Consider the following 24354-nt stretch of genomic DNA (forward strand, 5'->3'; position numbering starts at 1 on the left):
CTACCTGTAGGTCCCGTGATGACATTCTGGGGTTCTTAGAGACTTCTTTCAGCATCTTGCAATCTGCTATCACCTCTCGGGCTGAACTTGCTGGGGTGGCCTAGCCTGAAAAAGTTGGCAGTTGTTTGGAATCTTCTCCACTTGTAGATGATCTTCTGGACAGTCGAATGATTGATTTCAAATTGTTTGGAGATCTTTTTAAATCCCTTCCCAGACTCGTAGGCATCTATAACCTTCTTTCTGTTCCTCTCGTTCCTCTCGAACGATGTTCTAATCATTTGCACCTGAGCTGGTGCACCTGATTCTAATTTTAGGTATTTGAAGTAGTGATAAATGTAGGGGTGTACTTACTTTTTCCACATGTAAAATTTGCATTTAAGCTTATTTAAATTATACAATAGACTACAAAATGTAAATGTTTCATGATATTTGTTATGATATATCACCTTTATTTATCAATAATGTTGAAATGAAGATCAAATTAGCTGTATGTTGAAATATGTTGAAAAAGTCAAAACTTTACATGGGGTGTACTTACTTTTTTCACGTGACTGTACATGTATAGATTAAACGCCATTTTGATCTAAAATGGCCGATAAAAAGAAAAGTACATTCCGGCAAGTCCTCGGTCTCTGACCGATTTTTCATCTGTTTGTCTCTCTGTGAACAAGACATCTCAAAAAGTTGTGGACGGATTCGGACGAAATTTGGCAGAGAGGTAGTGCATGCGACAAGGACGAAATGATTAGATTTTGGTAAAGATCCGGATTCGGCTAGTATAATTTTTCTTAGTGATACTTTACCATTGGGAGATAGGGCCAAAAACGATACATACCAGGATATCTAAAAAAGTTAAGGACAGATTTGGACGAAACCTTGTGGACAGGTTTTGTGTGTGACAAAACCAAATCGATTCGATTTTGGTGAAGATCGTAATATGGATTCGGATGTGAGAATTATTTAATTTTTGAAGTGATTCTTCACCATTGAGAGATCGGGTGAAAAGCGATATATAAGGTATGCGCTCAACTGAGTGCCCTTCTAGTTTAAAAGTCAAAAAAGGGTGCAAAGAATAATAACAATAATCCAAAGAAAATCAACAGGGATGGCTTGTTCTAATAATGTAACATTGTTTTTTTAACGGTGGGTTGTTAACAGTAAATAAAATGTTTCTCGAATAAATAAATTGTAAATATTGACTGTCAATAAAATGTATTACTGTACTGTACCATATATAAGTTACATTGTTCAACTACCGTCAGTGAAGCAATGGGTTCAATGCTAGTCCTCATTAAAGAAGAGCAAGTCCGAGAAGAGATGGGTCTTGAGGTCTGTTTCAAAGATCTATTCCATTATTTTCCTCACACCAAGGAGAATGCTTACAGGCTTACAATTTCAGAGGTTTCGTTTTGCCACTCCTCTAATGAAAGCGTGATAACATTGACCACTTTCCATGATGCGGGAAGGTGGCGCTCAGAGAAAGACTTGGAAAAGAAAGAGCAGAGAAAGAGGAGTCGACACAGCAGGTGAACAAGTCGTGCGGATGAAGGTGCTGGTGCCATATAATATTCAGTAACAATGGAGGAGGGAATTTAGCCTTTGTGGGAGGGAAGCTCACTTGCTGGAGGTAGTTTTCAGTGAGAGGGTGAGGATGGTAGGTGTGGTACAGGGAGAGGAATTTGGGACCCTGGTGTTCCCATAAAATAGATTTAAGGCAAGCAACCTTAGCCTGGGCCGTGTCCATTATCCTTCAAGTGTGCAGGCACAGACTTGAACCGCCCCAAGTGTTCGAGGAGCTGTCACTACATTGTTTTGCTTATCTTTTGTATTTCAGAAAAGCTTTACGTTTTGTGGCAATTGCTCTATTGAAGCTTTACGCACAATCATCCCATTAGCTGTCTGGTTTCAATACCACTGATGGTGCAGAAATGTTGAGCAGATTCAAGATAGGAGAACACCTTGCTTTGGTGATTTAGAGGAGTCATTAAACACTACATGACATCAATTTGTTACAAACAAATGTGCAAACGAAGAAAATGGTGGAAGAGGGCATATGAGGGGGGTCAGAGGGGTTGCTAAAGTGTGTGAAATAATTAAGAAAAGGAAGAGAAAGGAAGGACAGGGAATAAAAGGGAGGAGATAGGACTATGGGGGTGGAAAGAGATGAGGATGTGTGGCCAATATGTGGTGGGTGGAGTGAGGGGGAAAATCAAACATTTTTCCATCTTGAGTACATAATAAATATATGACCTCGAATGGAGCAGCATTTTAGAGATTTGTTAGAATCCATGTTTGAGCAGAAATATATTTCACAATCAGTGTGTAACGCATCAAAATGGGGACCAAGACAATGCCCTACCTATAGGATATTCTTGAACACTTCCTGCATACGTGCCAGGAGGGGGCATGGAGGGGTTCACGATGAAACCAATAGGAGATGTGTATCCAGGTACGCCAGGCTGTGGCATAGCCATCGGGTATGGTATTGGTGGGGAGCTGTAAGGCTGTGGAGGCCATGGAGACGTTTGAGGGCTGTGGCTGGGAATGGAAGCGGAGGCCTCTGGCTGTGATGGTGATGACAATGGATGTGATACCTCGTGTGCTGGTATGAACAACAGACGGGTATGCATGCATGAATAAGACCATTAAACACTGTTACACGTTTCTTATTATGTTACGTCATAAACTTTGCACTCTTCTCTGATTCGTGGAGCCTGGATTCGAATCTCGACATATCTATAAACCATCATCCTGATGTTTCGCAGGTAGTGCGAGACATCAATGTGTGTACCATTCCTCTGATGGACGTTACACTGGGCATCCCATCTGCCAGCATTATTTGGTCCTTGTATCCTTCTTGAATAGTATGCGAGTTATCACAGCCTGATTCGTGGAGCCTGGATGTCCACAATTTGACTACAAGCCAAATTCCAAATTCCTGCTGAAAATGACAATTTTCAAAATTATTATTTTGTTATCATTGGCTCTATTACAAATATTCAACAACAAGAAAGAGCAATCAGAGATTGCAGACCCTCACCAGGATGTATTTTTAGTCTTTTTAAAGCTTTTGTGTTAAAACAAATATGGCGGCCGAACCACGTGATCGATGACGTCATTATTCTTTTTTTTCTCTACACCAATTTATCCCTAGATGACACTCAAGAAATTTCATCTTGATCGGATGAAGTTTTGTACTTGTCGAATTATGACGTCATAAAGGAGGCACCTATGACATTATCATTAAGATATGTTATTCCCCATGGCGAGTTCTTTACAATGAGCCATGTCTCAATTTTTTCTAGGCAGTGCTTTTGGAGATATAGAGGTGAAAATGTTTCGGTTTTTCCAAGATGGTGCCCATACCACGTGACTTATGATGTCATTATTATCATTTAAAAAATCTACAGGTGGAGCTGCACCTATGGTGAAAATTTCCTGTCAATTGAACCAACGGTTGCAGAGAAAATCATATTTATTCTGTGTGGAGAAACAGACAGACAAACAGACAGACAGACAAACGGACAAACAAACGGACAGACAAACGGATTCAAATGCAATACCATCTCCTCTGGCGAGGGTAACAAGGATACCTTTTCACTCCATCTCTGATATTTACAGAGGATACCCAAGGGATATTTTCATCTCTCGGAACAGTAGGTTTTAACGCATATACATTCCTCAAAACGTGCCACTCGCATTTCAGTGGATTCAAGTCCGGAAAATGAATGGTTAAGATCTGATATTATATAATTTTTTGGGAATTTTCTGTTTGGCCATGGTATTATTTTAATGGTCTCGTGCTCTAGTCTAATAACGCAAGCTATGGCCTAAAGCCATAAAGAAGAGCATGCTCTGCAATGCAGAACCTTTCATGGCATTACACCAGAACGGCAGTTTTCTTTCTACATTAGTCAACGCTCGGGATCAAACCAAGAACCAGGGATCTCACAGAAGAGTGCATTAGCAATTGAGCTCGCTTCATTCTTCCTGTGAGGGATTCAAGACTGCTGTTCTCTCAGATTATGCCCCATCCATACCCATGGTCTTTTCTACCCTCATTAACCCTGCCTATGCCCACGTATTTCTGGATTTCCCCCGCCCCCTTACTCTACTCTTCAATTTTTTTTTGTTCCATTGCTGATTCTTCCCCACTTTTCCCTTCCACCTCTATGATTGAGAGTTTGCACCAGTATCCAACTTCTTCACCCTCCTATGTCCGCACGACCATTGCTCTCATTCTTCCCAGTGTCCTCCCTCCAAGTCTCTCTCTAGTTTGTCCCTCTACCCTGCTGTTGGTGTGTCCCCTTCCACTCTTTCCACTCTTCTGGTTGTTCTGTTACAACTTGGTCAGTTCTTTTGTTCTAGCTCCTCCATGAGGCTCGACTCCATTCAAACAAAAATTATTTAATGGAATAACAACAACTAATTTCACCTTATCGTTATCATCAAAACAGTCAACCATAAAGAAGGGCTTGTTACCAATGAACACGTGACCAGTAAAATACATCAGCATCAAACGCCTACCTTCTCTGTAGGCCTGGCGTCGCGCGCACATCCTCTTCTTGATGTAACAGCACTTGCAGGTGACACACGCCACAAGAACGCCAATGACGATCACAATGAAGAAGAGGACTGGGAAGATCAGAGACATGCCGCTAACCATGTTGGCCAGGTGTTGTGGATCCGATGAGTCCACCACGGTAGCTTAGGCAAGTGAAGTTAAACTGTTTTTTTCCTGCGAATGAGGAGACAAATAGCAATGATTATACATGTTATGCCCAATTATCCGATTATGTTGATTCTTCATAAGTGTGAAGATCTTTTTTGATTGTAGTGACCATAATTATATGTTAAATATGCTGTATGTTGAGTTTGCAGGTGGTAAGACCCCAATATAATTTTCACCAAGAGAAAAGTTTCTAGATGTTTTTATTTTCTATCGTGTCTGCAAGACTTACGGAGGAGCACGTACATATTTTGTATGAAGGATGATGACGTTAGAAAACATCAGTGTACTTTTACATGCATGGATTACCAATAGATGAGGAGTTTGGCTCCAAAGGTGGAGGTCAAATTATGGAGCCAAATCCGAAGATGAAATCAGATCTCAGTGGATATGCCTGATGCAGTGCCAACTAAGTGGGCTACATTATGGGATAAGCTGTGTCTAGGGTAAGGTTGGGCAATAGCTCAATACCTATCTACGTAAGTATATTAAAAACAAAAATTCCATTTGAAAAATTTCCACCCCTCCGACCCCTCCTGATACCATCAGCCAGAGAGCCCTGTGGAGTGGAGATGCCGAACATGTATCCAGAACTGAAGATGTTATAATAGGAGACATCTTGCTCCACCTTATCCTACCATCTGTAACATGGACATATTCAACAGCATCTTGCACAAGAGTAAGCCTTTGAGTCAGTATAATGTGCCATTTCCATTTACCTGTATGGGCCAGGTGAAGGATCTTTGCTGGTCGAAGGGCAAACAGTAATAAATATCGATATGAAAAATATTGAAAATGTTGCCTTGGCCCTAAAATTACAATGCAAATATTCAGACTACCGCAGTTCCATCTCAATCCAATATGGCTGCGTCACCATGTTTGCTCATTGCAGCTCGATTCGTTCAGGGCAACACAATATACACTATACAGGATCCAACAAAAGTAAGTTGAATATACAAAACAATTTTTACCTCCACCACCAAAGGTGGATGGAGGTTATTTTCACCCCGTCTAACTGTCTGCTTGGCTGTCTGTTTATTTTTGGACAAGATATCTGAAAAAGTTGTGGACGGATTCCGACGAAACTTGGGAGATAGTTTGAGTGTGTGACAAGAAAGAATTGATTTTCAGATCCAGGTACAAGATATATATTTTTTAAATCGTGATTCTTCACCATTGAGTGATAGAACCAAAAACTATATGTAGCATAATATTTCAAAACGTTGTGGACATCTTATGACAAAACTATGTGGATGAGTTAGGTAGGTGACAAGAACAAGCCGATTCGACTTTGGTTCATGTCTGATGCAGATCCGGCCGATCAGTGGAATACAAAACAAACTGTTCAGCCTGGCGGAGGTGTGCGTGCGCTCTACCGAATGCCGGAGGGCGGTTCTTTTTTTTCTTTTCTTTTTTTGTATACAGAATCGAGACTCGTGTAAGAGCTAACACATTGAACATGAAAACATGCACAGACACATAAAACATACATTGAAAGGAGCGGGAGACAAGAGGGGGAGAGAGATGGAAGTACACAAGCACAACAACAGTAGAAAACAGGGACGTCGGTAGGTCTGTGGAAGGGGGAGGGCTGCAGAGGAGGGAGGGTACACGGTATAAAGCAAATGAACACTACTAGGAATTTCAGGAAAGAAGTTGGAGATTGAAAGAGGTGGATTTGGGGGTGTTTTAATGGGGGTAGAAAAGATCAAGGTTTTGGATGGGGGAAGATAAGAAGATAAGTTCTAGTTAATGATGTCATATGTTGGTGCACAACTCTGAGTCATAGGCCTACTAAGAATCATGCAATAAAAATGCAAATCATGCAATAAACATCCTTTAAAGACTTGTAACTACATACCGTTGAACGTGACGTGAGTTTTATTGATACAACATGAATGACCGAACTGTGGTCACAACCTGTGATGCAAAATGTACATTTTGTTTGCCTCCTCTGTGCACCCAACTCCCTCATCCTTGCTGTTGAAAGTATTGTTGCGGATCTTGAACGTCGGCCTTCCCCTTACCAAGGGGGGATTAATCCCCTTGTCTCTTATCTAGCCGACGTGATCCGGGGCTATGACGTTCCTTCCGGTCAGCGCTGAATAGGGTGGTAGGCCGAATTATTCCTATTACCTAATTACCAGCGCCTCCCAGGAAGCAAGGAAACAACCCCGCCAGAACCACGGTTGTAGTGGAAACGCCGAGCGATAGCGAGCCGTGATCCGGGCCGTTAACAGGTACTAAACCCAATTTGAGCGGTTCCGAATCGTGCCATGCCTACCCAATGGAGGAAAAAACTGATACGGTGGAATCAGGGAAGACAGTAAGAACAGATTGGTTTATTTACAATTGTACGGGAAGGAAGAGAAGTACACATAGAGAAGCTTACACAGTCTTAACTTATCCCAGAACAAACGGGCCCACACACACAGACACACTCACATGGGGATGAATATGGTCAGGGGTTGAGGGTCCAGGGATGGCGTCCACAGCTCGTCCACCGGGTACCCGACTCGTACGGCGGTGTAGATGATAGGACAGACGGCAGGCGCTCCCCGCGTGTTGTTGGCGCGGATCGGAAAATTATAGGGTGGAATGCGGCAAAAGGTAGGCTGGCGGTTACTGGCGACCACGGTCGCGTATGTAATAAATGCACTCGAAAGCGCTGCTTGATGCGTTTGCCTTACGAGGCCTCCTGAACAGTCCTCTTGCAAAGCGCGTCTATTCCTTCAGTCCTTATCAATTCTTTCGCATGAGAGTCCTCTTCACCTCTTGATACCAGCGCATAAGTCCTCCACACAACAATTCCATGGCTTGGCTTCCCTCACGAGCCCTTATGCAAAGCGCAAATTGTGCAAGTCCTCTTATATAACGAGTGCAGTTGCGTCAGTCCTCTTGAAGATCTTTGTGCTCGTGGTTATATAGGGCCGCCCAGCGAACCCTCTCGAATTTGGCAGACACGCACTGACCACGCCCCTCACGCCATTCCACCCGAGCCCTGGTTGGTTTGTTCACTTTTACCGGCTCCGCCCTTGACGTATGCTTGACGTGGCAACACCCCCCGACCTCACGCTCCCCCCCCCTTTTCCAGGCCTACCTCGTGGCATTTGGCTGGTTTGAGCATCCTAATGCGAGGGGCAATAGGGCACAGACTGGATGGTACGCAATGGGGATTGTGGCGCAGACTGGATGGTTCCCAACGATGTCGATTGGAAGGTAGGCTGCAAAATGAACGGGACCTACTCTTATTTATTTCTTTACACAACGCAGGTATCACTATTGGAAATGTCCTTATCTCACATATACTATGACATAACTAATGTTCTAAGGTGGCCTACGTGTTGCATGTGGACTAACTATGGGGGCAAAACCTTAAACCTTTATTAATCATATATGTACACTTTCTCAGAACTGCAACACTGCACCCCTCCTTCGCCAGGCTCGTGTCCGAGCCGAACCCACACACCAGTGAGCCCGACCGGTTCTGTTGCAAGGGTCAGGACTACTTTTTAATTAGTGTGACACTTAGGTGTAGTTTCCCTCTACATTTAACCTAACACCCTGAGTGCGACAGTTTTAAACACAAGATATGTCCCACCAACTCCGTTGTGTACTAACTAACAGACTCACGCCCACAATTAACCGAATTACGGAAAGAATTCGCAAACTACACATAAAACCGGTGGGGAGCATGTTATTTACAAGACTACTAATTATTTACAGTACTACAACCCAGGACCTGTTCTTTTTGTGGGAGAGAGAAGAATTTTTGAAAAGAGGAAACACAAATGCAATGCACTGCACAAATACACCATACACCCATATGGAAAAAAATAAAAATAAAATGCACAAAAAGCACCAAAATGCACAATCATCAAAATGCACCATAACCATCAAAAAATGCACAATCACATTTCAAAATAATCAAAGATGCCTTGTGCTTGGCTGGCTGCTGGGCTGCGACGTCTTCCTGCTTCGTCTTCGGTGTGCCATCATCAAAACTTACAGTCTTCTTGTCCTGACACACCAAAGATTAATAGAAAGGCACAAACCGTGTCCGCTTTTTATTTTGGCCAGCAGGGCCGACTGCATGGCATTGATGCCACTTAAAAATACAGTGGTCCGCAGGGCAAGATAACGTTTGTCGCGATTGTCTGCCCCAGCAAGGGTGCCAGGCCACAGAACGTGTGGTCCATAGGTTGTACCGGTGCAGGCAACAGGCAGCAGGGTGCAGCGCAAAGGTGCAGCCACACAACTCGGGGTACCTGCACACTCCCCTCAACAAAAGATAATGGGTCCATGGGTGGGGAGGAAAGACAAAGCAGAGGTTAGCGGGGGCAAGGGCGCAAGGGTACACGTAATCACCAGGTAATGCGACATGAGGGGCACGGGAGAGTGAGCGGAGAAAGCTCGTCCCTAGCCGTACATGACCCCCCATGTCAACCTACTCTACCCTTGCCCCTCTCCGTATTTACACTTTACAAATTCCGTCTCTACCGTCTTTTCTGTATCCCCCCTCTATGCCAAATTCGTTCCCAATCCCTCCCAGGAAGGAAGGGATGGAATCACACACAATGTCTCACCCACACCATGATGCGTCTTACATTCCAAACATTTGCAAAAACTGGTGTGGAGTCCTGTCACCTTGGTGAGTGGATGTGGATGGTGCGAAGAGATTTCATCCTAACTATCCTCTAATTGCCATTAACTCTTTAAACTACCCGGGGTCTTGCCCTGCCAATCCAAATGGCCTCTATACACTACAAAAATGAATGAATGAATGATCGTTTTAAGGCCATTTTCCCCGCTAGAGCGGGGGTTAGCCTTGCGAGTCCCATGACAATCATGGTTCCCTGTTTGAGGCAATGTTTTTATGGCCGGATGCCCTTCCTGACGCCAACCCTTGGTCGCCTCTTACGATGCGAAGGGATACGGTGTACCTATTCTAACCGGGGTACACACCGTACCTATTCTAACCGGGGTACACACCGTGATCATTCATCCCAGCAAGCTGGTACTCAATTTGCCGACCTCGGAAGGCTGACAGGCTGAGTCAACCCCCCTGGCGTTAATTCAGTGATCGACCGGGATTCAAACCCAGGATCCTAGGATCCCAAGCCGGATCGTGGTTCTAAAAACCAATTCCCATTGACCATACTGTGGTGCTTCCCAAATTTGGGGTCTCACTCCCCCATTTTTTCAATACTGTGCATTCGCACAATTTCGGGGCTGGGTCGTGTGGCTCTACCAGCAGGTCTACCTACCTGCGCACCTCCGCCACTGGAGTTGCCACCCGAGCTTGCCTAGCTCCTGCGACTACCCTACACTGGGGAAGGCCCTCCTTGCTCTCTCACCCCGCTAATGCCCTCTTTGGCATTGGGCTACCCGGGTCCTTCCTGTTGATCCTCGGGCCCCACTGAACACTACACAACTGGCTCCCAGAGCCTACCTGCGGCCTCACCTGGCCGACAGACTACCAGTGGTGGAGTGCCAATTTAACCATACTCACCAACAGGCTCACACGCCCAGCCATTCTACTCACTTATGCACCCCTCAAAGCAACAACTTGCTACTGCCTGCACCACAGATGTCAATATCCAAACAATTTACCTACTCCCTCTACCTAACTTTAAACTACCCTCCCCGGGTATTCGTGAAGGGATCCATCTTCCCCCATCCACTCCTTCGCACCATGCACTCCACACCACTCATTCCACACACCATTTACTCCACACCATTTATTCACTTGCACCCCATGCAAGGCAGTCACTCAATACACTTACACACATCCTCAATACTCCATTCATACACTTTCTCCGGTCATCCCAGACCATTGCCTCATTTCACCAAGTTCATTGCCTCATTTCACCAAGTTTCTTCCCATACTCACACACACAGCATCATCTAACTAACTACTTCCCTCTAATACTGGTGCTTTCCCCGTCTTCCCTTATACTAAGCACTTCCCTCGTCATTATCATCCATCTAATCTCTCTACGTCCCCTCTACCGGTACAAGAGTCACTACTTAAATCTCGGTCTCCTAAAGTCACTTCTAAGTCCCTATAAATTATCCTAGCCCGCCCTCGGCTAGTTTACACTGCCAAACCCCATAAACTATTGCTCATTGCCCCAAATAAAACGATGTGAGGGATGGTAGATCTACCATCCCTCTACACCGGATACCATTTGCCATCACCATTCCTATCAGTCCACTACTCTTGAGCCTTTCGGGGTGGAAATACATTTTCATCACAGCTCGGCTTTGGAAAGCCGAGCAATGCATACGGGTGGTCAGTCTCCTGTTGGTTGGGTCTGTCCGGCATTTTCGATTCTGGGGAGGAGGCATACTCGGGCCAAGGTTCCAGGCGCCATCTCGGCGCGGGGCCTTCCGGTCTCCGGCACGATGACCCAACCTCCCCCGGTCGGAACACCGCGCCTGCCAGGGGGCGAAGGTCCGACCTGGCCTTCACTCCCCCGGAATCGTGCCGTTTGCCCCTTGCGCCACGGCACGGCACCGACCATACAGGGCGGGGCCCGGCACGAATCATGCACGGCGCTCCTTGCGAGACCGCCGCCACAACGATCCCCGCCGGCTCCCGCAGCACACAAAGAACACCTACTCTTATTTATTTATTTACACAACGCAGGTATCACTATTGGAGATGTCCTTATCTCACATATACTATGACATAACTAATGTTCTAAGGTGGCCTACGTGTTGCATGTGGACTAACTATGGGGGCAAAACCTTAAACCTTTATTAATCATATATGTGCACTTTCTCAGAACCGCAACAGTATTATATAATTTATCACCAAGGGTCTTCAAGGTTTGGTTCAATATCAATTATGAGTATGACGGACAGCCGGGTCTGGTATTACACCCCCTAAGATATTATGTCACACTTGAAGACACCTCTGCCTTCCGATTAACGCTCGAAGTCCCCCCCCCCCCCCCTTCCAATAAAGACTCAAAGACATCCCCTACTCCCGAACAATCAACACTCGACCCAAACAAACACAATGGAACCCTGATGCAACAAACCCAATAGTGTATAATCAGAAGAGGCCTGCTGGGCCTAGATACTATCAGAAAACCAAGATGGTTGACATATTATTTTTGCTGGGTGCCATGATGGGTGGAGTCAAGTGTCCAATGTGGGTGGGGTCTGGCAGCTGTCTGACCAATGGGTGCACAATTCAAAAATCGACCCCCAACAATAACCAACACCAACAACCATGTGGAGCTCTTGTAGACCCGTGCCACATCACAGGTGCAAATGACAAGAGATTTAAGTTAAAGCTGTAATAGTTCTGAGTCCAGGCATTGCTTGGTCGAGTAATATTAGAGAACGACTTTAATAGCACACACATGGACTGGGAGGAGAGCATATGGAGCTGCGGACACTCATATTTGATCTGCCTAGCCTGGATTTGATTGCTGACCCAGCTATAAATTGTCATCCTGGAGTCTTGCAGTCAGGGCAAGCATCAGTGTGTGTGCACCATCTCTCGGATGGATGTGCACAAACAGAGTTGAGGCATGGGTGTGTTAAGCTATCACCAAGAGTGGTCACTTCGGATGTTACAAAGACTGGTGCTTCCTGTTTGTGAAGTCGTTCTTGTGACACACGTCAAAGCCATGCAGAGGAAAGTTAGTGTGTATGTCAAAAGATGACGTACACATACTGGTCGACAGAACAAGATATGAAAGGAGGGCACAAGATGGGGAGGCCTTAAAAACACCTATCTGGTTTGGACTGGGTCAAGTCATACCAACGACTTAAAAAATGGTACGTGCTGCTTCCTTGCTTCAAAAGCACACACACACACACACACACACACACACACACACACACACACACACACACACACACACACACACACATTTAATTAATTGTACAGTATCGGTTGTTCCTAAACTTAAATATAAATAATTTAAAGGATTGTTGTAAATGATGTTAATTTCACAACATCCCATATTCAACTTTATTTAAATTGTAAACCTCAAACATAGTTCTTCTACCTAAAGCAAGAACCTTAACCTGTAAGCAATTGACTAGTTTCCCGACTGCATGGATCATCGGCTGGGCACACACACACACACACACACACACACACACACACACACACACACACACACGGAGGTGGATACTTTGAGACCTGGGACCTGGGACTCCATTCCACCTCCAGAAAACCGCATATGGAGAAAACAACCAAAACACACTGGATTAATCTCATGTTTGTTGTAATTGTGGACCCAAACCAAGAGATATGTCGTCTGTTGCAGGCAACAACCATTATTCAAGGAAAAATGTAAGGATGGTTTCACGTGATCATTTCTTATTACCATCCCCTACCTTGTTTCACGTGATCATTTCTTATTACCATCCCCTACCTTGTTTCGATACTTTTTGGAGTCAGATCGATAAATCCTTTTCGATTAAAAAAAAAGTTTTTAAACTTACTTGTTACCTCCACAGGTGGGCGGACGTTATGTTTTCACCCCTGTCTGTCTGTTTGTCTGTCTGTTTGTCTGTCTGTTTGTTTGTGAACAGGATATCTCAAAACGTTGTGGAAGGATTCTGACAAAATTTGTGGAAGAGGTTGGATATGTGACAAGAAAGAAATGATTATATTTTAGTGAAGATCTAGAGAAGGATCCAGATCTGAGAATTGAAAAGTGATTATTCACCAATGAGAGATGCAGCAAAAACTATATTAAGCACGATATCTCTACAAATTATGGATGTATTTGCACGAAACTTTGTGGACAGATTGAGGGTGTGATAAGGTCGACTTTATTAAATGTTGGTGAAGATCCGAATTCGGATCCACATACGAGAAGTTTTTATTTTTTTGAGTGATTCGTCACCATTGAGATATGGGGCCAAAAACGATATATGGCATGATATTTCAAAAAGTCATGAACGGGTTATTACAAAACTTGGTGGATGAGTTGGCTAGATGACATAAGATTTTGGTTCAGGTCCGGATTCAGATCTGGCCTATCAGTATGATACAAAATGTAAACTGTTCAGCCTGGAGAGGTATGCGCTGTACTGAGTGCCGTTCTTGTTCCTCTCTTTACTAGCTCACCTGGGACAGTTCAGCTGAGTTTATGGGTTCGCACGTCATCCGTCGTCCATCCCTAAACACTTGAAACGACGAAATTTGGCTAAACAATCCTTGGTGTGGTAGAACTCAAGTTTGTTCATGGCATCCTCCCCCTCTAGTTATATGCAGTCATTGTAACTAGCCGAAACCCGTGGAACATCCACGGAAGGGAGGATGTGGTGTATGGATAGAGTGTACCATTATGGATGGCATAGGGGAGCGCTCATGGGATCTTCTTCTTCCGTTTAGCTCCAATTTTTTCTCTTTAAGTTAAGTCCAATCAGTCCTCTCTGCTCGAAGTGCTCAGGCCATGCCTTCCCGCTCTCATACTTTTATTTCCGTTCGGTGTAGAAAGAGATTGACATGTCGTTCGTCTGTTTTCAGCTCGTTATCTTTAAGCTTCCTTACGTCTCGCCACCTGCTACACCTCTCTGAGTTACGAGGATTTATGCAACGCACCCCGAGTATCGCAACGTCACTCCACTTAACTTTATTAAAATGACGATAAAGACGTGAAACCCGTGGAACATCCACGGAAGGGAGGATGTGGTGTATGGATAGAGGGTACCATTATGGATGGCATAGGGGAGCGCTCATGGGATCTTCTTCTTCCGTCAAGCTCCAATTTTTTCTCTTTAAGTTAAGTCCAATCAGTCCTCTCTGCTCGAAGTGCTCAGGCCATGCCCTCCCGCTCTCATACTTTTATTGCCGTTCGGTGTAGAAAGGGATTGACATATCGTTCGTCTGTTTCAGCTCGTTATCTTTAAGCTTCCTTACGTCTCGCCACCTGCTACACCTCTCTGAGTTACGAGGATTTATGCAACGCACCCCGAGTATCGCAACGTCACTCCATTTAACTTTATGAAAATGACGATAAAGACGTTTCCTTATGTATCCTAATTTAAAATGTTCAAGGGAATAAAAAGACCATTTGGTTCACACCACCCATGTTCACACCACTCGACTGTCCAATCAGCGGACGGCTCACTTCGCCTTCGCCCAGCAGACGCCAATACGATGGCGTTGTAAGATGGCGTCGTATCGGCAGTTAATCGGATGCTTTTGGGCCCCAACGTCGGCTAATTCAGATTTTTCGAGTATGGCTGTACGTGATAAACAAAGAGCGCGGTTCGTAGATCGTAAATCCATTAGTGACGTGGGCATCGGGTCACTGGGTGCGGCATAAAAGGGATAACAAAGTCGAGTCCTTACGCTATTATTATATAGATGTGTAAATGACCCCAAAATACACTGTTGGCCATAAAGATGGAATAAAATATTTTTGACATGATTCCACAGTTTCTTTGGTATTTGACAGTCTACGTGTAAACAAAAGGGTAATTGAGTGATTACATAACGTTTCCCTATTACACAGGTGATATGATAACATTGAAAAAATGTGTATTATGTAATATTTTTTTTTGTTAGGGACTATAAAAGCCCATGCATGTGATATTCTGTCCCTTTCCCTGATTCAACACTGTGTTAAACGAGGCTGTTTTTTTTTCGAGTTCCTTGTACCATTTGCAAGAAAAATTGGTATAGACGTTCCCTGGGCTATGCCTGGTCCAACGGAACCAGCAATACGCGAGAGAGTGGTAGCACTGCGGCAGGAGGGCTACAAACAGAGTGATATCGCAGATGTCGTCGGGATATCACAGAGTACAGTCTGTAAGATCCTGAAACGTCAACGTGAGGCGGGGAATGTGTGGCCGCGGAAACCCCCAGGACGTCCAAGATTAACCACGAGATGAGATGATCGCCAACTGTTGAATCTCTGCCGCAGAAACCGGAAAATGCCGACGAGTCGTCTTCGTCGCTTGTGGAGGAGACATCATGGGATCCACGTTTCCCGGTCAACCGTTAATCAGAGATTGCTCCAACATGGTTACCGAGCACGACGGTTGACTAAATGTCCACGCCTGGCTGTTCGCCACAGAGTTGCTCGTCTTCGCTGGGCTAGGGAGCACAGAAGGCTTCATCCTGGACACTGGCGACATGTTGTCTTCACGGACGAGAGCCGCTACATCTTTGACCGTACAGATGGGAGACAACGAGTTCGTTGATTACCCGGGGAGAATTTTCGTGATGACTGCATCCACGAGACGACTCAAGGTGGTGGCGGCTCAGTGATGATATGGGCCGGCATCCATTATGGAGGGAAATCGCCACTGGTGGTTCCGGACGGAAACGTCAACGCCGTCGTGTACCGGGATATCTTGGAGTACCACTGCCTTCCACAATCCACATGCAAGACGAGTATATGGACACAATTTCCGACTGCAGGACGACAACGCTTGACTGCACAGGGCCGCTGCAGTAAGGGAATTCCTTGAGGCAGAGGGCGTGGAGCAGTTGCCATAGCCAGCTTGCTCACCGGATATGAACCCCATAGAGCATGCATGGGATGCCCTAGGCTGAGCCATCAACGACAGAGATGTTATTCTTCAAACTTTGCAGGAGTTGGCCGATGCTCTGAGGGAAGAATGGGATGCTATGCCTGTTGACGTCGTCAACAAGCTAGTGGACAGCATGCCACGACGTCTGCACGCCCTGATTCGTGCCAGGGGTGAAGATACCCGCTATTAGTGACTGAGTAACAACAAGGACTCTACTGTGATGCAAATTGATCCATGAAATCACCCCAAAAAATGTTATCTGGAAAACTGACAGAGATGAAAAAGAAATGTGTCATGATCCTTAATTTACTGTCTATTGTCGTCATTGTCGTTTTACGCTCAAGTCAACCAACTGATTAGGACTGATAATTAATAAAAATCACTGTCAAATGTGCGTAAGAGACAGAATAATAAAGAAAAGTGGTTATATGCACCATAAATGCCAATGTTAATTTAGATTGAAATAATGATGCTATGAAAATTTGTTGAAAAAAAAATATTCCATCTTTATGGCCAACAGTGTACTTGAATGCCAATCAAGTTTGGCTGCTACTTTGGATTACATGAATGAACACCTTTCACATTCTTCTTCTCTCAAATTGCTTAACAGATCAATGCAAAACTTTGAATTTGTGATCAACTACCCAAGGGAAATATAGTTTGTTAACAATGATGTCCTCATTCACATGACATGGCAGCCATATTGGATCATAGGAAAACCTTTTAAAATTACCTTCTCTGAAACCACATAGCTGATTGATGCAAAGCGTTACATATGTGACTGACTACAAGTAGGAAGTATAATTTGATAGCAATGACATCATTGGTCTTGTCTGGCAGCCAAATTTAATCAAAGGAAAAGCTTTAAAATTCATCTTCTCTGAAACCGCTGAACTGATCTATGGGAAGTTGGGAACATTTGATTAAAATAATCTGATCCGAAACACAATATGGCCGCCAGTGAAGTCTAATGTAGAAAGTGGGAAATATCTCCAAAAACATGAATTAGAGACATCTTTGAGTTGGACATTATCAAATAGGGCTAATTTTGACACTACAGAAAGTGACACCATCATACTGGAAGTCAGCAATATCTCAAAAGGAATTCTCAAAAATCTCATATACATCTCATATATATATAACATACATATAATCATACATATAATCTCATACATATAATCTCAAAGGGAATCAACAAGGCTCATACACAGCAGGGAATTAATTGCACTATTGTGAACACCATGTCAATACTAATTGACCTAAAATGTGTATTCTAAATCCAGCTCTTATTTTTACCCTGATCAATTTGTCACCCAACGTTTGTCTTTTCACATCAAGCCATAAATACTGTCGTGTGGTTGACTCAGTTAAGACCGAGCGTCCACCACGGATGGAGCCTACTTGGAGGCGTTTCAATTCAATGGCGGATCGACACACGAGCCAGGGGGTTTGGGGAGGATGCCGCGCTTACCTGTCGGCCCCGCGCAGTCTTCATCTGCGAAGTGATTAAATTCACATGAACATGGAATTATGTACAACAAGAACGATTTATTTTATGGAACCTGAGAACAATGGATGCGACGGAAGAAACTAAATCCTAAATTGCGACATCCCCACACCAGACTTCAGATACGAAACAATTGGAGAATCAATCAAAGGAACCGTTGTTTGCGCGTCTGTGCTTATCTGTCTCAGTAGTCGTCAGGAATTGTCTGGGATGGTCAGCTCCAAGCGCGGTCGTCCAACCGCGCTCCGGTTTGCGCGAACCGCTCAGGCGTTGGCACAAACACCCCTCTCTGCATGGTCCGTCCCACGCCACACAGCACAGCACGCAGGCACCAGGAGCACGAACAACAGGGGAGGATGATCGTCGGCGCTGGTCTCTCCACCAAAGTCCAAAGGCAAGAACAGGTCCAGCATGATGTGACAGTCCAGAGCAAGAGGCCAAGGGAAGAGAGGAAAATGCCGGCAAGCGAGAGGTTTTACTCGTCGTCACATGACGTCAGCCCTCCTCTCCCCGAACCAGCGTGGTGCCCCTCAACTTCTTGAATCTTCTCACCGCATTGGTGTCATCTCATTGGCCGGGCGCTTTTTTCCCTTCATGTCATGCCATCCGTCGGTGGCCAACCAGTCTGCCGCTTCCCCCTCCACCTTGCTTCCACCAATCAGTGGCCAGCTTCTTACCCCATGGTGGGATCTTCCCATCAAAACCCTCTTGACCAATCATGCATGAAGAGGGCGTGGCCTCAGCCTGCCTTGACTGGTGTTGCATCGCCAAGGTGGTGTACTGCGCGGCCGCTGCCTGTTGTTTCCTCCGGTCAGTCTTATTGTCATGTGGCGGAGGGGGAATTAATTAATGTGGTGCAATAATGGATCTAGCTAATGTATGTGGTGTGTTGCCATACGGGACAAAGGAATGATCACCGAGGTTTCACACACAGGGGTCTTATCCTTATTCCCTAGAACTATTTATCAGGCCCCATTCCTCGTAATGGGGACGAAGACATTATTAATCCGACAAACCGCCTAAACACAGAAATTATTACAGGTGAGATTCTCCAGCACGACAGACGAAGCATGATACCTATTCAGATCTACCTAAATCTATATATTCCCCTACCCCCAAATTCATAACAATACGAATCTGGCCCAAATAAAAGCCAAAACTGCAGGTAAACAACTTTGAAAGTTCAAAGCAACATTCGATGGAGAAGTAAAGACTAAAAGTCGTAAAGGAGGCACAAAGCTAAGCTCTCTTTAATGGGGAAATTGTGTTCTATAAAATAAATGCTGAATGTGGATGATCGATCATGGCTCGGGCTTCGGCGCCGTCTATTTACCAGTACACAATGGGTGTTGGAGGTTACTATGGCCAGAAAACGGGAAGGGTGATTGTGTGTGTGTGTCTGTGTGTCTGTGTAAGGGTTGGGGAACAGGTGGAGTGTGGTTCATCATTTGTTATAATTGCAGAAGTAATAATAGATTCTGCCTTAGCGACATCTGCATCTTATTGGCCTAATTTTCAGAAAGGAGGAAAGGCAATTGCAATTGGTCTGTGCGTCAGTGTACGAGTGTGTTCAGTGAACGAGTGAACGAGTGTGTTCGGCCACACACAGATCTACATAAAAAAAATAGATTGTTCATTCGCAGAGCTAATAAATGCATGATCTCCATTTTCAAATGCTGTCTTGTTGATTCTGTATTATGCAAACATTTATGCCCAGGCAAGTCCACACAAGGTGGAAAATGTATTCAGCGGATGGGTGAACATGTGCCGAGCAGGTGTGGAGTGATGATACATTCGTAGTTTAGAAAGAGTACAGACTAAGTTTTGATAAAACTTGTATCAATCTTTTCCCTTATTGATGAAGACACCAAGTACGAAACCAGAATTTCAAAATTGATTGTTAATATGAGCTTTTATACTTTCGTGTGACCATTAAAGTACATTGGACCATCCGGACACAGTGTATCTCAATGGATTTTGATTCAAATAGTTTACTTTATTTGTCAATGCCATGACGATGGTCGCTTTGAGGTTTGATTTCGACAGAGGAGTCCGGAAATGCCCGAATGATCCTCAACCTTATGAGATCCATCAAGGAACTGAAACTGTCTCATTCTCTCTTTCTCTGTTCTGCTGACATTACGCAAGAATGACTGACAATAACAATGTACGGTATTTCCTTGTGCCAACACTCATGTTCCCTATGGGAGTGGCAGGAAGAATCATTCCTCTCTGTGGTATATAGATTACAGTAGATCTATGGTCGGGCCTCAAGAACATCAGCGGTGTGTTCAATTACCAAGTTTCTTGTAGAGCACTCGTCAAGTGGCTTAAGCATTTAGGCAAGCATCCCATTGAAAACCATTGATTAGGAACAGCTGGCTTGGCAAGTGTTAGCGAGCTGCTTGGTAACTGCCAAAACCTGGATTCACTCCCTTTCCGTTTAGTGTGAAAACAGCAGTCGCGACTGTTTAAAAAGGTAACTCGAACGGCACTCAGTCGAGAGCATACCTCCACCTGGTTGGCCATATCACTCAATGATGAAGAATCACTTTAAAAATTCTACCAGCTGGATCCGGATCCGGATCTTCACCAAAAATGAATCGATTCTTCCTTGTCACACACACACACAACCTGTCCAACAAGTTTCGTCCAAATCTATGTATAACTTTTTGAGATATCCTGCTATGTATCGTTTTGGCCCTATCTCCCAAAGGCGAAGAATCACTTAATAAATTAAATAATTCTCATATCCGAATCCATATTCATATTTTCACCAAAATCGAATCGAATCGTCCTTGTCAGACAACCAACTAGTCCACCAAGTTTCGTCCAAATCCTTCCACAACTTTTTGAGATATCCTGCTATGTATCGTTTTTGGCTCTATCTCTAAATGGTGAAGAATCACTAAAAAAAATTATAGTAGCTGGATCCGGCCAAAATCTAATCATTTCGTCCTTGTCACATATGCTACATCTCTGCCAAATTTCGTCCGAATTCGCCCACAACTTTTTCAGATATTTTGTTCACAAACAGACAGACCGTTTGTATGTCATGCATCGCACGATACTTGCGAAATCCCTAAAATAAGGTGTTGGCCTATGATGACCTCAAATATAATTGGTGGTTTAATTCAGTGACCTCCGTGACCAATTCAGTGATTCAGTGACCTACTGTGTACCAGTAGTATTCATACTAACAGCAGAGTATTGGCATTGAAGGAGTGGAGAAAGTACTGATGGTATTGTATGTTAATTGGTGCTGGGGATCGTTTTGGTGATGACTGTCGTGTTGGTAATCACAGTGGACTGGAGGTACTGATGATGGAAGTACTGATCGGTATTGTTGGTATTGGCGGTGGTGCTGGTACTGATGATGGAAGTACTGATCGGTATTGTTGGTATTGGCGGTGGTGCTGGTAATTATGATGGAAATACTGATCGGTATTGTTGGTATTGGCGGTAGTTCTGGTACTGATGATGGAAGTACTGATCGGTATTGTTGGTATTGGTGGTGGTGCAGGTACTGGTGATAGAAGTACTGATCAGCATCGTTGGTATTGGCGGTAGTTCTGGTACTGATGATGGAAGTACTGATCGGTATTGTTGGTATTGGCGGTGGTGCTGGTAATTAGACAACTCTTGTATGGTACTGTTCTCTATTGCGTTCTCATCTTGTGTAATACTGCGCATTGTTATTTGCATATTCTGTATCTATTATCTTATTCTAATATCTACCATCGCTTTCTTTGTCTTGCAGATTGATTGTTCATCGTTGTTGCTAATAAACCTGCATTCAATTGATACATTCTTGTTTATGAACAATCAACTCATCTGAAGATGCCTGCTGCAGTCTGCCCCTTCCCGAGCTGTGTCTACGTTACTGACAGCACTGACAATGCCGTTGCTGCTATCCAGCTCTCCATCCACGCCATGACTCACACGTCCATTGCACCAGCCAAACCGGACAAAGTCAGCCGTCCTCGTATCCAAACCGGCGGTACCAGCGAAGATTGGCAATATTTCACCAGAAGATGGGATGGTTACAAGGCAGCGACCCAGATAATCGGCAATGATGTTCGCGTTCAACTCCTTGAATGTTGTGATGATAATCTACGACGTGACCTCCACCGCAGCAACCCACGCATTGAAATCAAGGACGAGGCAGCTATACTACAAGCCATTCGGTCCCTTGCTGTCCGAGAGGAGAATACCATGGTGTCCCGCGTAAACCTCCACAACATGCGACAGGACCGAGAAGAACCAATTCGTACCTACGCAGCCCGTCTGGCTGGTCAAGCTGAGATCTGCAAGTTTTCTGTTGTATGCTCATGCAATCCCCCTACTGATGTCAACTACACCAAGGACATGGTTCGCGATGTCCTATGTCGGGGACTCGCCGATCAAGATATACAACAGGACATTCTCGGCGATCAAAATCAGAACATGAGCTTGGAGGAAGTTCTCATTTTCGTCGAGGCCAAGGAAGCAGGGAAACGTTCCCAGAATGCCTTGCTCGATAGTGAAGGCGCTCATGGCGCAAGCCAATACAAAAACTGGAAGAACAAAAGAGCCCTGATCACTACCGACAAGCAGGCGGCCATTTGTAGTTATTGCGGCAAAACTGGTCATGGCAAACAGCCGAACATCGACCAAAGGCGTCAATTCTGCAATGCCTACGGGAAAACATGCAGTAAATGCGCCACTCGCGGCCATTTTGCACATGTCTGCCGGGGAGGCACGAAAAAGGCGGACAACAAACCTACGGACAAATCAATGGATGCTCATGATGTGGAAGAAAGCAGCCAGGTCCACGATCTCCTCTGCTCTGTCACGGAACGAGAAACGGCCATTTGGAAGCCGCAAATTAAAAGGGCCATGGCCACCTTGTCAACTCCACTACACCTCGACCACCATATATTTGACCACCTCTCTGGCTGGACCAAGAAGAAGTCTCAACCACAGCCGTACATAAAACTCATAGCACGGATCGATAAGGAATCTTATGACCATTTCGGCCAGCCACTGTCATCCCGACCAAAATCGGCCAGGCTCCAGGCCATGGCCGACACTGGCTGTCAAAGCTGCCTCACAGGACTTAATATTTTCCACAAACTCGGGCTGCGTAATGAAGACCTGTTACCTGTCAACCTGAAGATGAATGCTGTTAACAGTGGAAGGGTCCGGATTATCGGCGCCATGCTCCTACACCTGTCTGGTTGCACAGCCAATGGCGACATTATTGAAACCCGACAAATCTGCTACATCTCACCTGACACACGGAACATGTATCTCAGTCGTGAAGCATGCGTCGATCTAGGCCTCGTGTCTAGTAGCTTCCCAACCATTGGCGAATCCAACACAGTTGGTGCTGCAGTGGCAGCAGTTATCGATGCAAATTGTAACTGCCCGGAAAGATCGCTTCCCCCTACACTGCCTACATCTATCCCATTTCCGGCCACTGACGAGAACCGAGAGAGGCTGGAGAAATGGCTACTGGAGTACTACAAAAGCAGCACATTCAATGTCTGCGAACACCAGCCACTACCCCACATGGAAGGTCCGCCTCTCACACTGATGGTTGACCCCGAGGCAACACCAAAAGCGGTGCACACCCCAGTGCCTGTCCCCTTACACTGGCAGGCAGAAGTCAAGGCTGGTATCGATCGCGACATCAGGTTAGGGGTCCTGGAACCGGTGCCAATTGGTGAACCAGTGACATGGTGCAGCAGAATGGTCGTCTGTCCAAAGAAGGATGGGACCCCACGGAGGACAGTTGATCTGCAACCACTGAATGCGCACTGCACACGTGAGACCCACCACACCCAGTCACCCTTCCATCAAGCAATGGCGGTGCCACATAACACCAAAAAGACGGTAACAGACGCCTGGAATGGCTATCACAGCGTTCCAATCAGAGAATGTGACCGCCATCTGACAACGTTCATCACACCATGGGGCCGATACCGTTACTGCACCACTCCCCAAGGTTACATCGCTTCAGGTGATGGATACTCCAGACGATTTGACGAAATTGTATCGGACTTCAAAAACAAGTCCAAATGTATTGATGATACCATCATGTGGAGCGACACATTGGAAGAGAGCTTTTTTCAGGCATGCAACTGGCTCGACCTGTGCGGCCGTAATGGGATTACGCAAAATCCGACGAAATTCCATTTTGGTCAGGACACGGTCGAATTCGCTGGATTCGAGATCACCATGGACAGTGTACGACCATGCCAAAGGTATCTCCAAGCGATACAGGACTTCCCCACACCAAAAACAATTACTGACATTCGCTCCTGGTTTGGGCTAGTCAATCAGGTAACATACTGCTTCAGCATGACCGAGAGGATGCGACCTTTTCGGGACCTCCTAAAACCATGCACCCCCTTCTACTGGGATGCAACACTACAATCCCTATTCGAAGAATCAAAACGACTCATCATATCTGAAGTCGCAAATGGGGTCCGGATCTTTGACAAGGAACGGACAACATGTCTCGCAACTGACTGGTCGAAGGATGGGATTGGCTTCTGGCTCCTCCAAAAACACTGCAGATGCCCTGGTGAAACCCCACAGTGCTGCCCCGATG

The 24354-nt window shown here is 45.1% G+C and overlaps 1 protein-coding gene across 2 annotated transcripts in view; it reads right to left on the minus strand.

Annotated features, from left to right (window-relative positions):
- The window catches only part of LCN12 (lipocalin 12), a 34960-nt gene that overhangs the window by 7219 nt on the left and 3387 nt on the right, over positions 1–24354 (minus strand). For both annotated transcript variants that reach the window (XM_068099659.2, XM_068099660.2), the window contains exons 2-3: positions 4528–4738; positions 2360–2602 (exon numbers count right to left, since the gene is read on the minus strand). In XM_068099659.2, the coding sequence (XP_067955760.2) occupies positions 2360–2602; positions 4528–4666 (382 nt within the window). In that variant the 5' untranslated portion in view covers positions 4667–4738. The remainder of the gene's footprint in view (positions 1–2359; positions 2603–4527; positions 4739–24354) is intronic.

The sequence above is a fragment of the Myxine glutinosa genome, chromosome 4 (genome assembly GCF_964187855.1).
Source record: "Myxine glutinosa chromosome 4, kmMyxGlut1.1, whole genome shotgun sequence".
Taxonomy (NCBI): Eukaryota; Metazoa; Chordata; class Myxini; order Myxiniformes; family Myxinidae; genus Myxine; species Myxine glutinosa.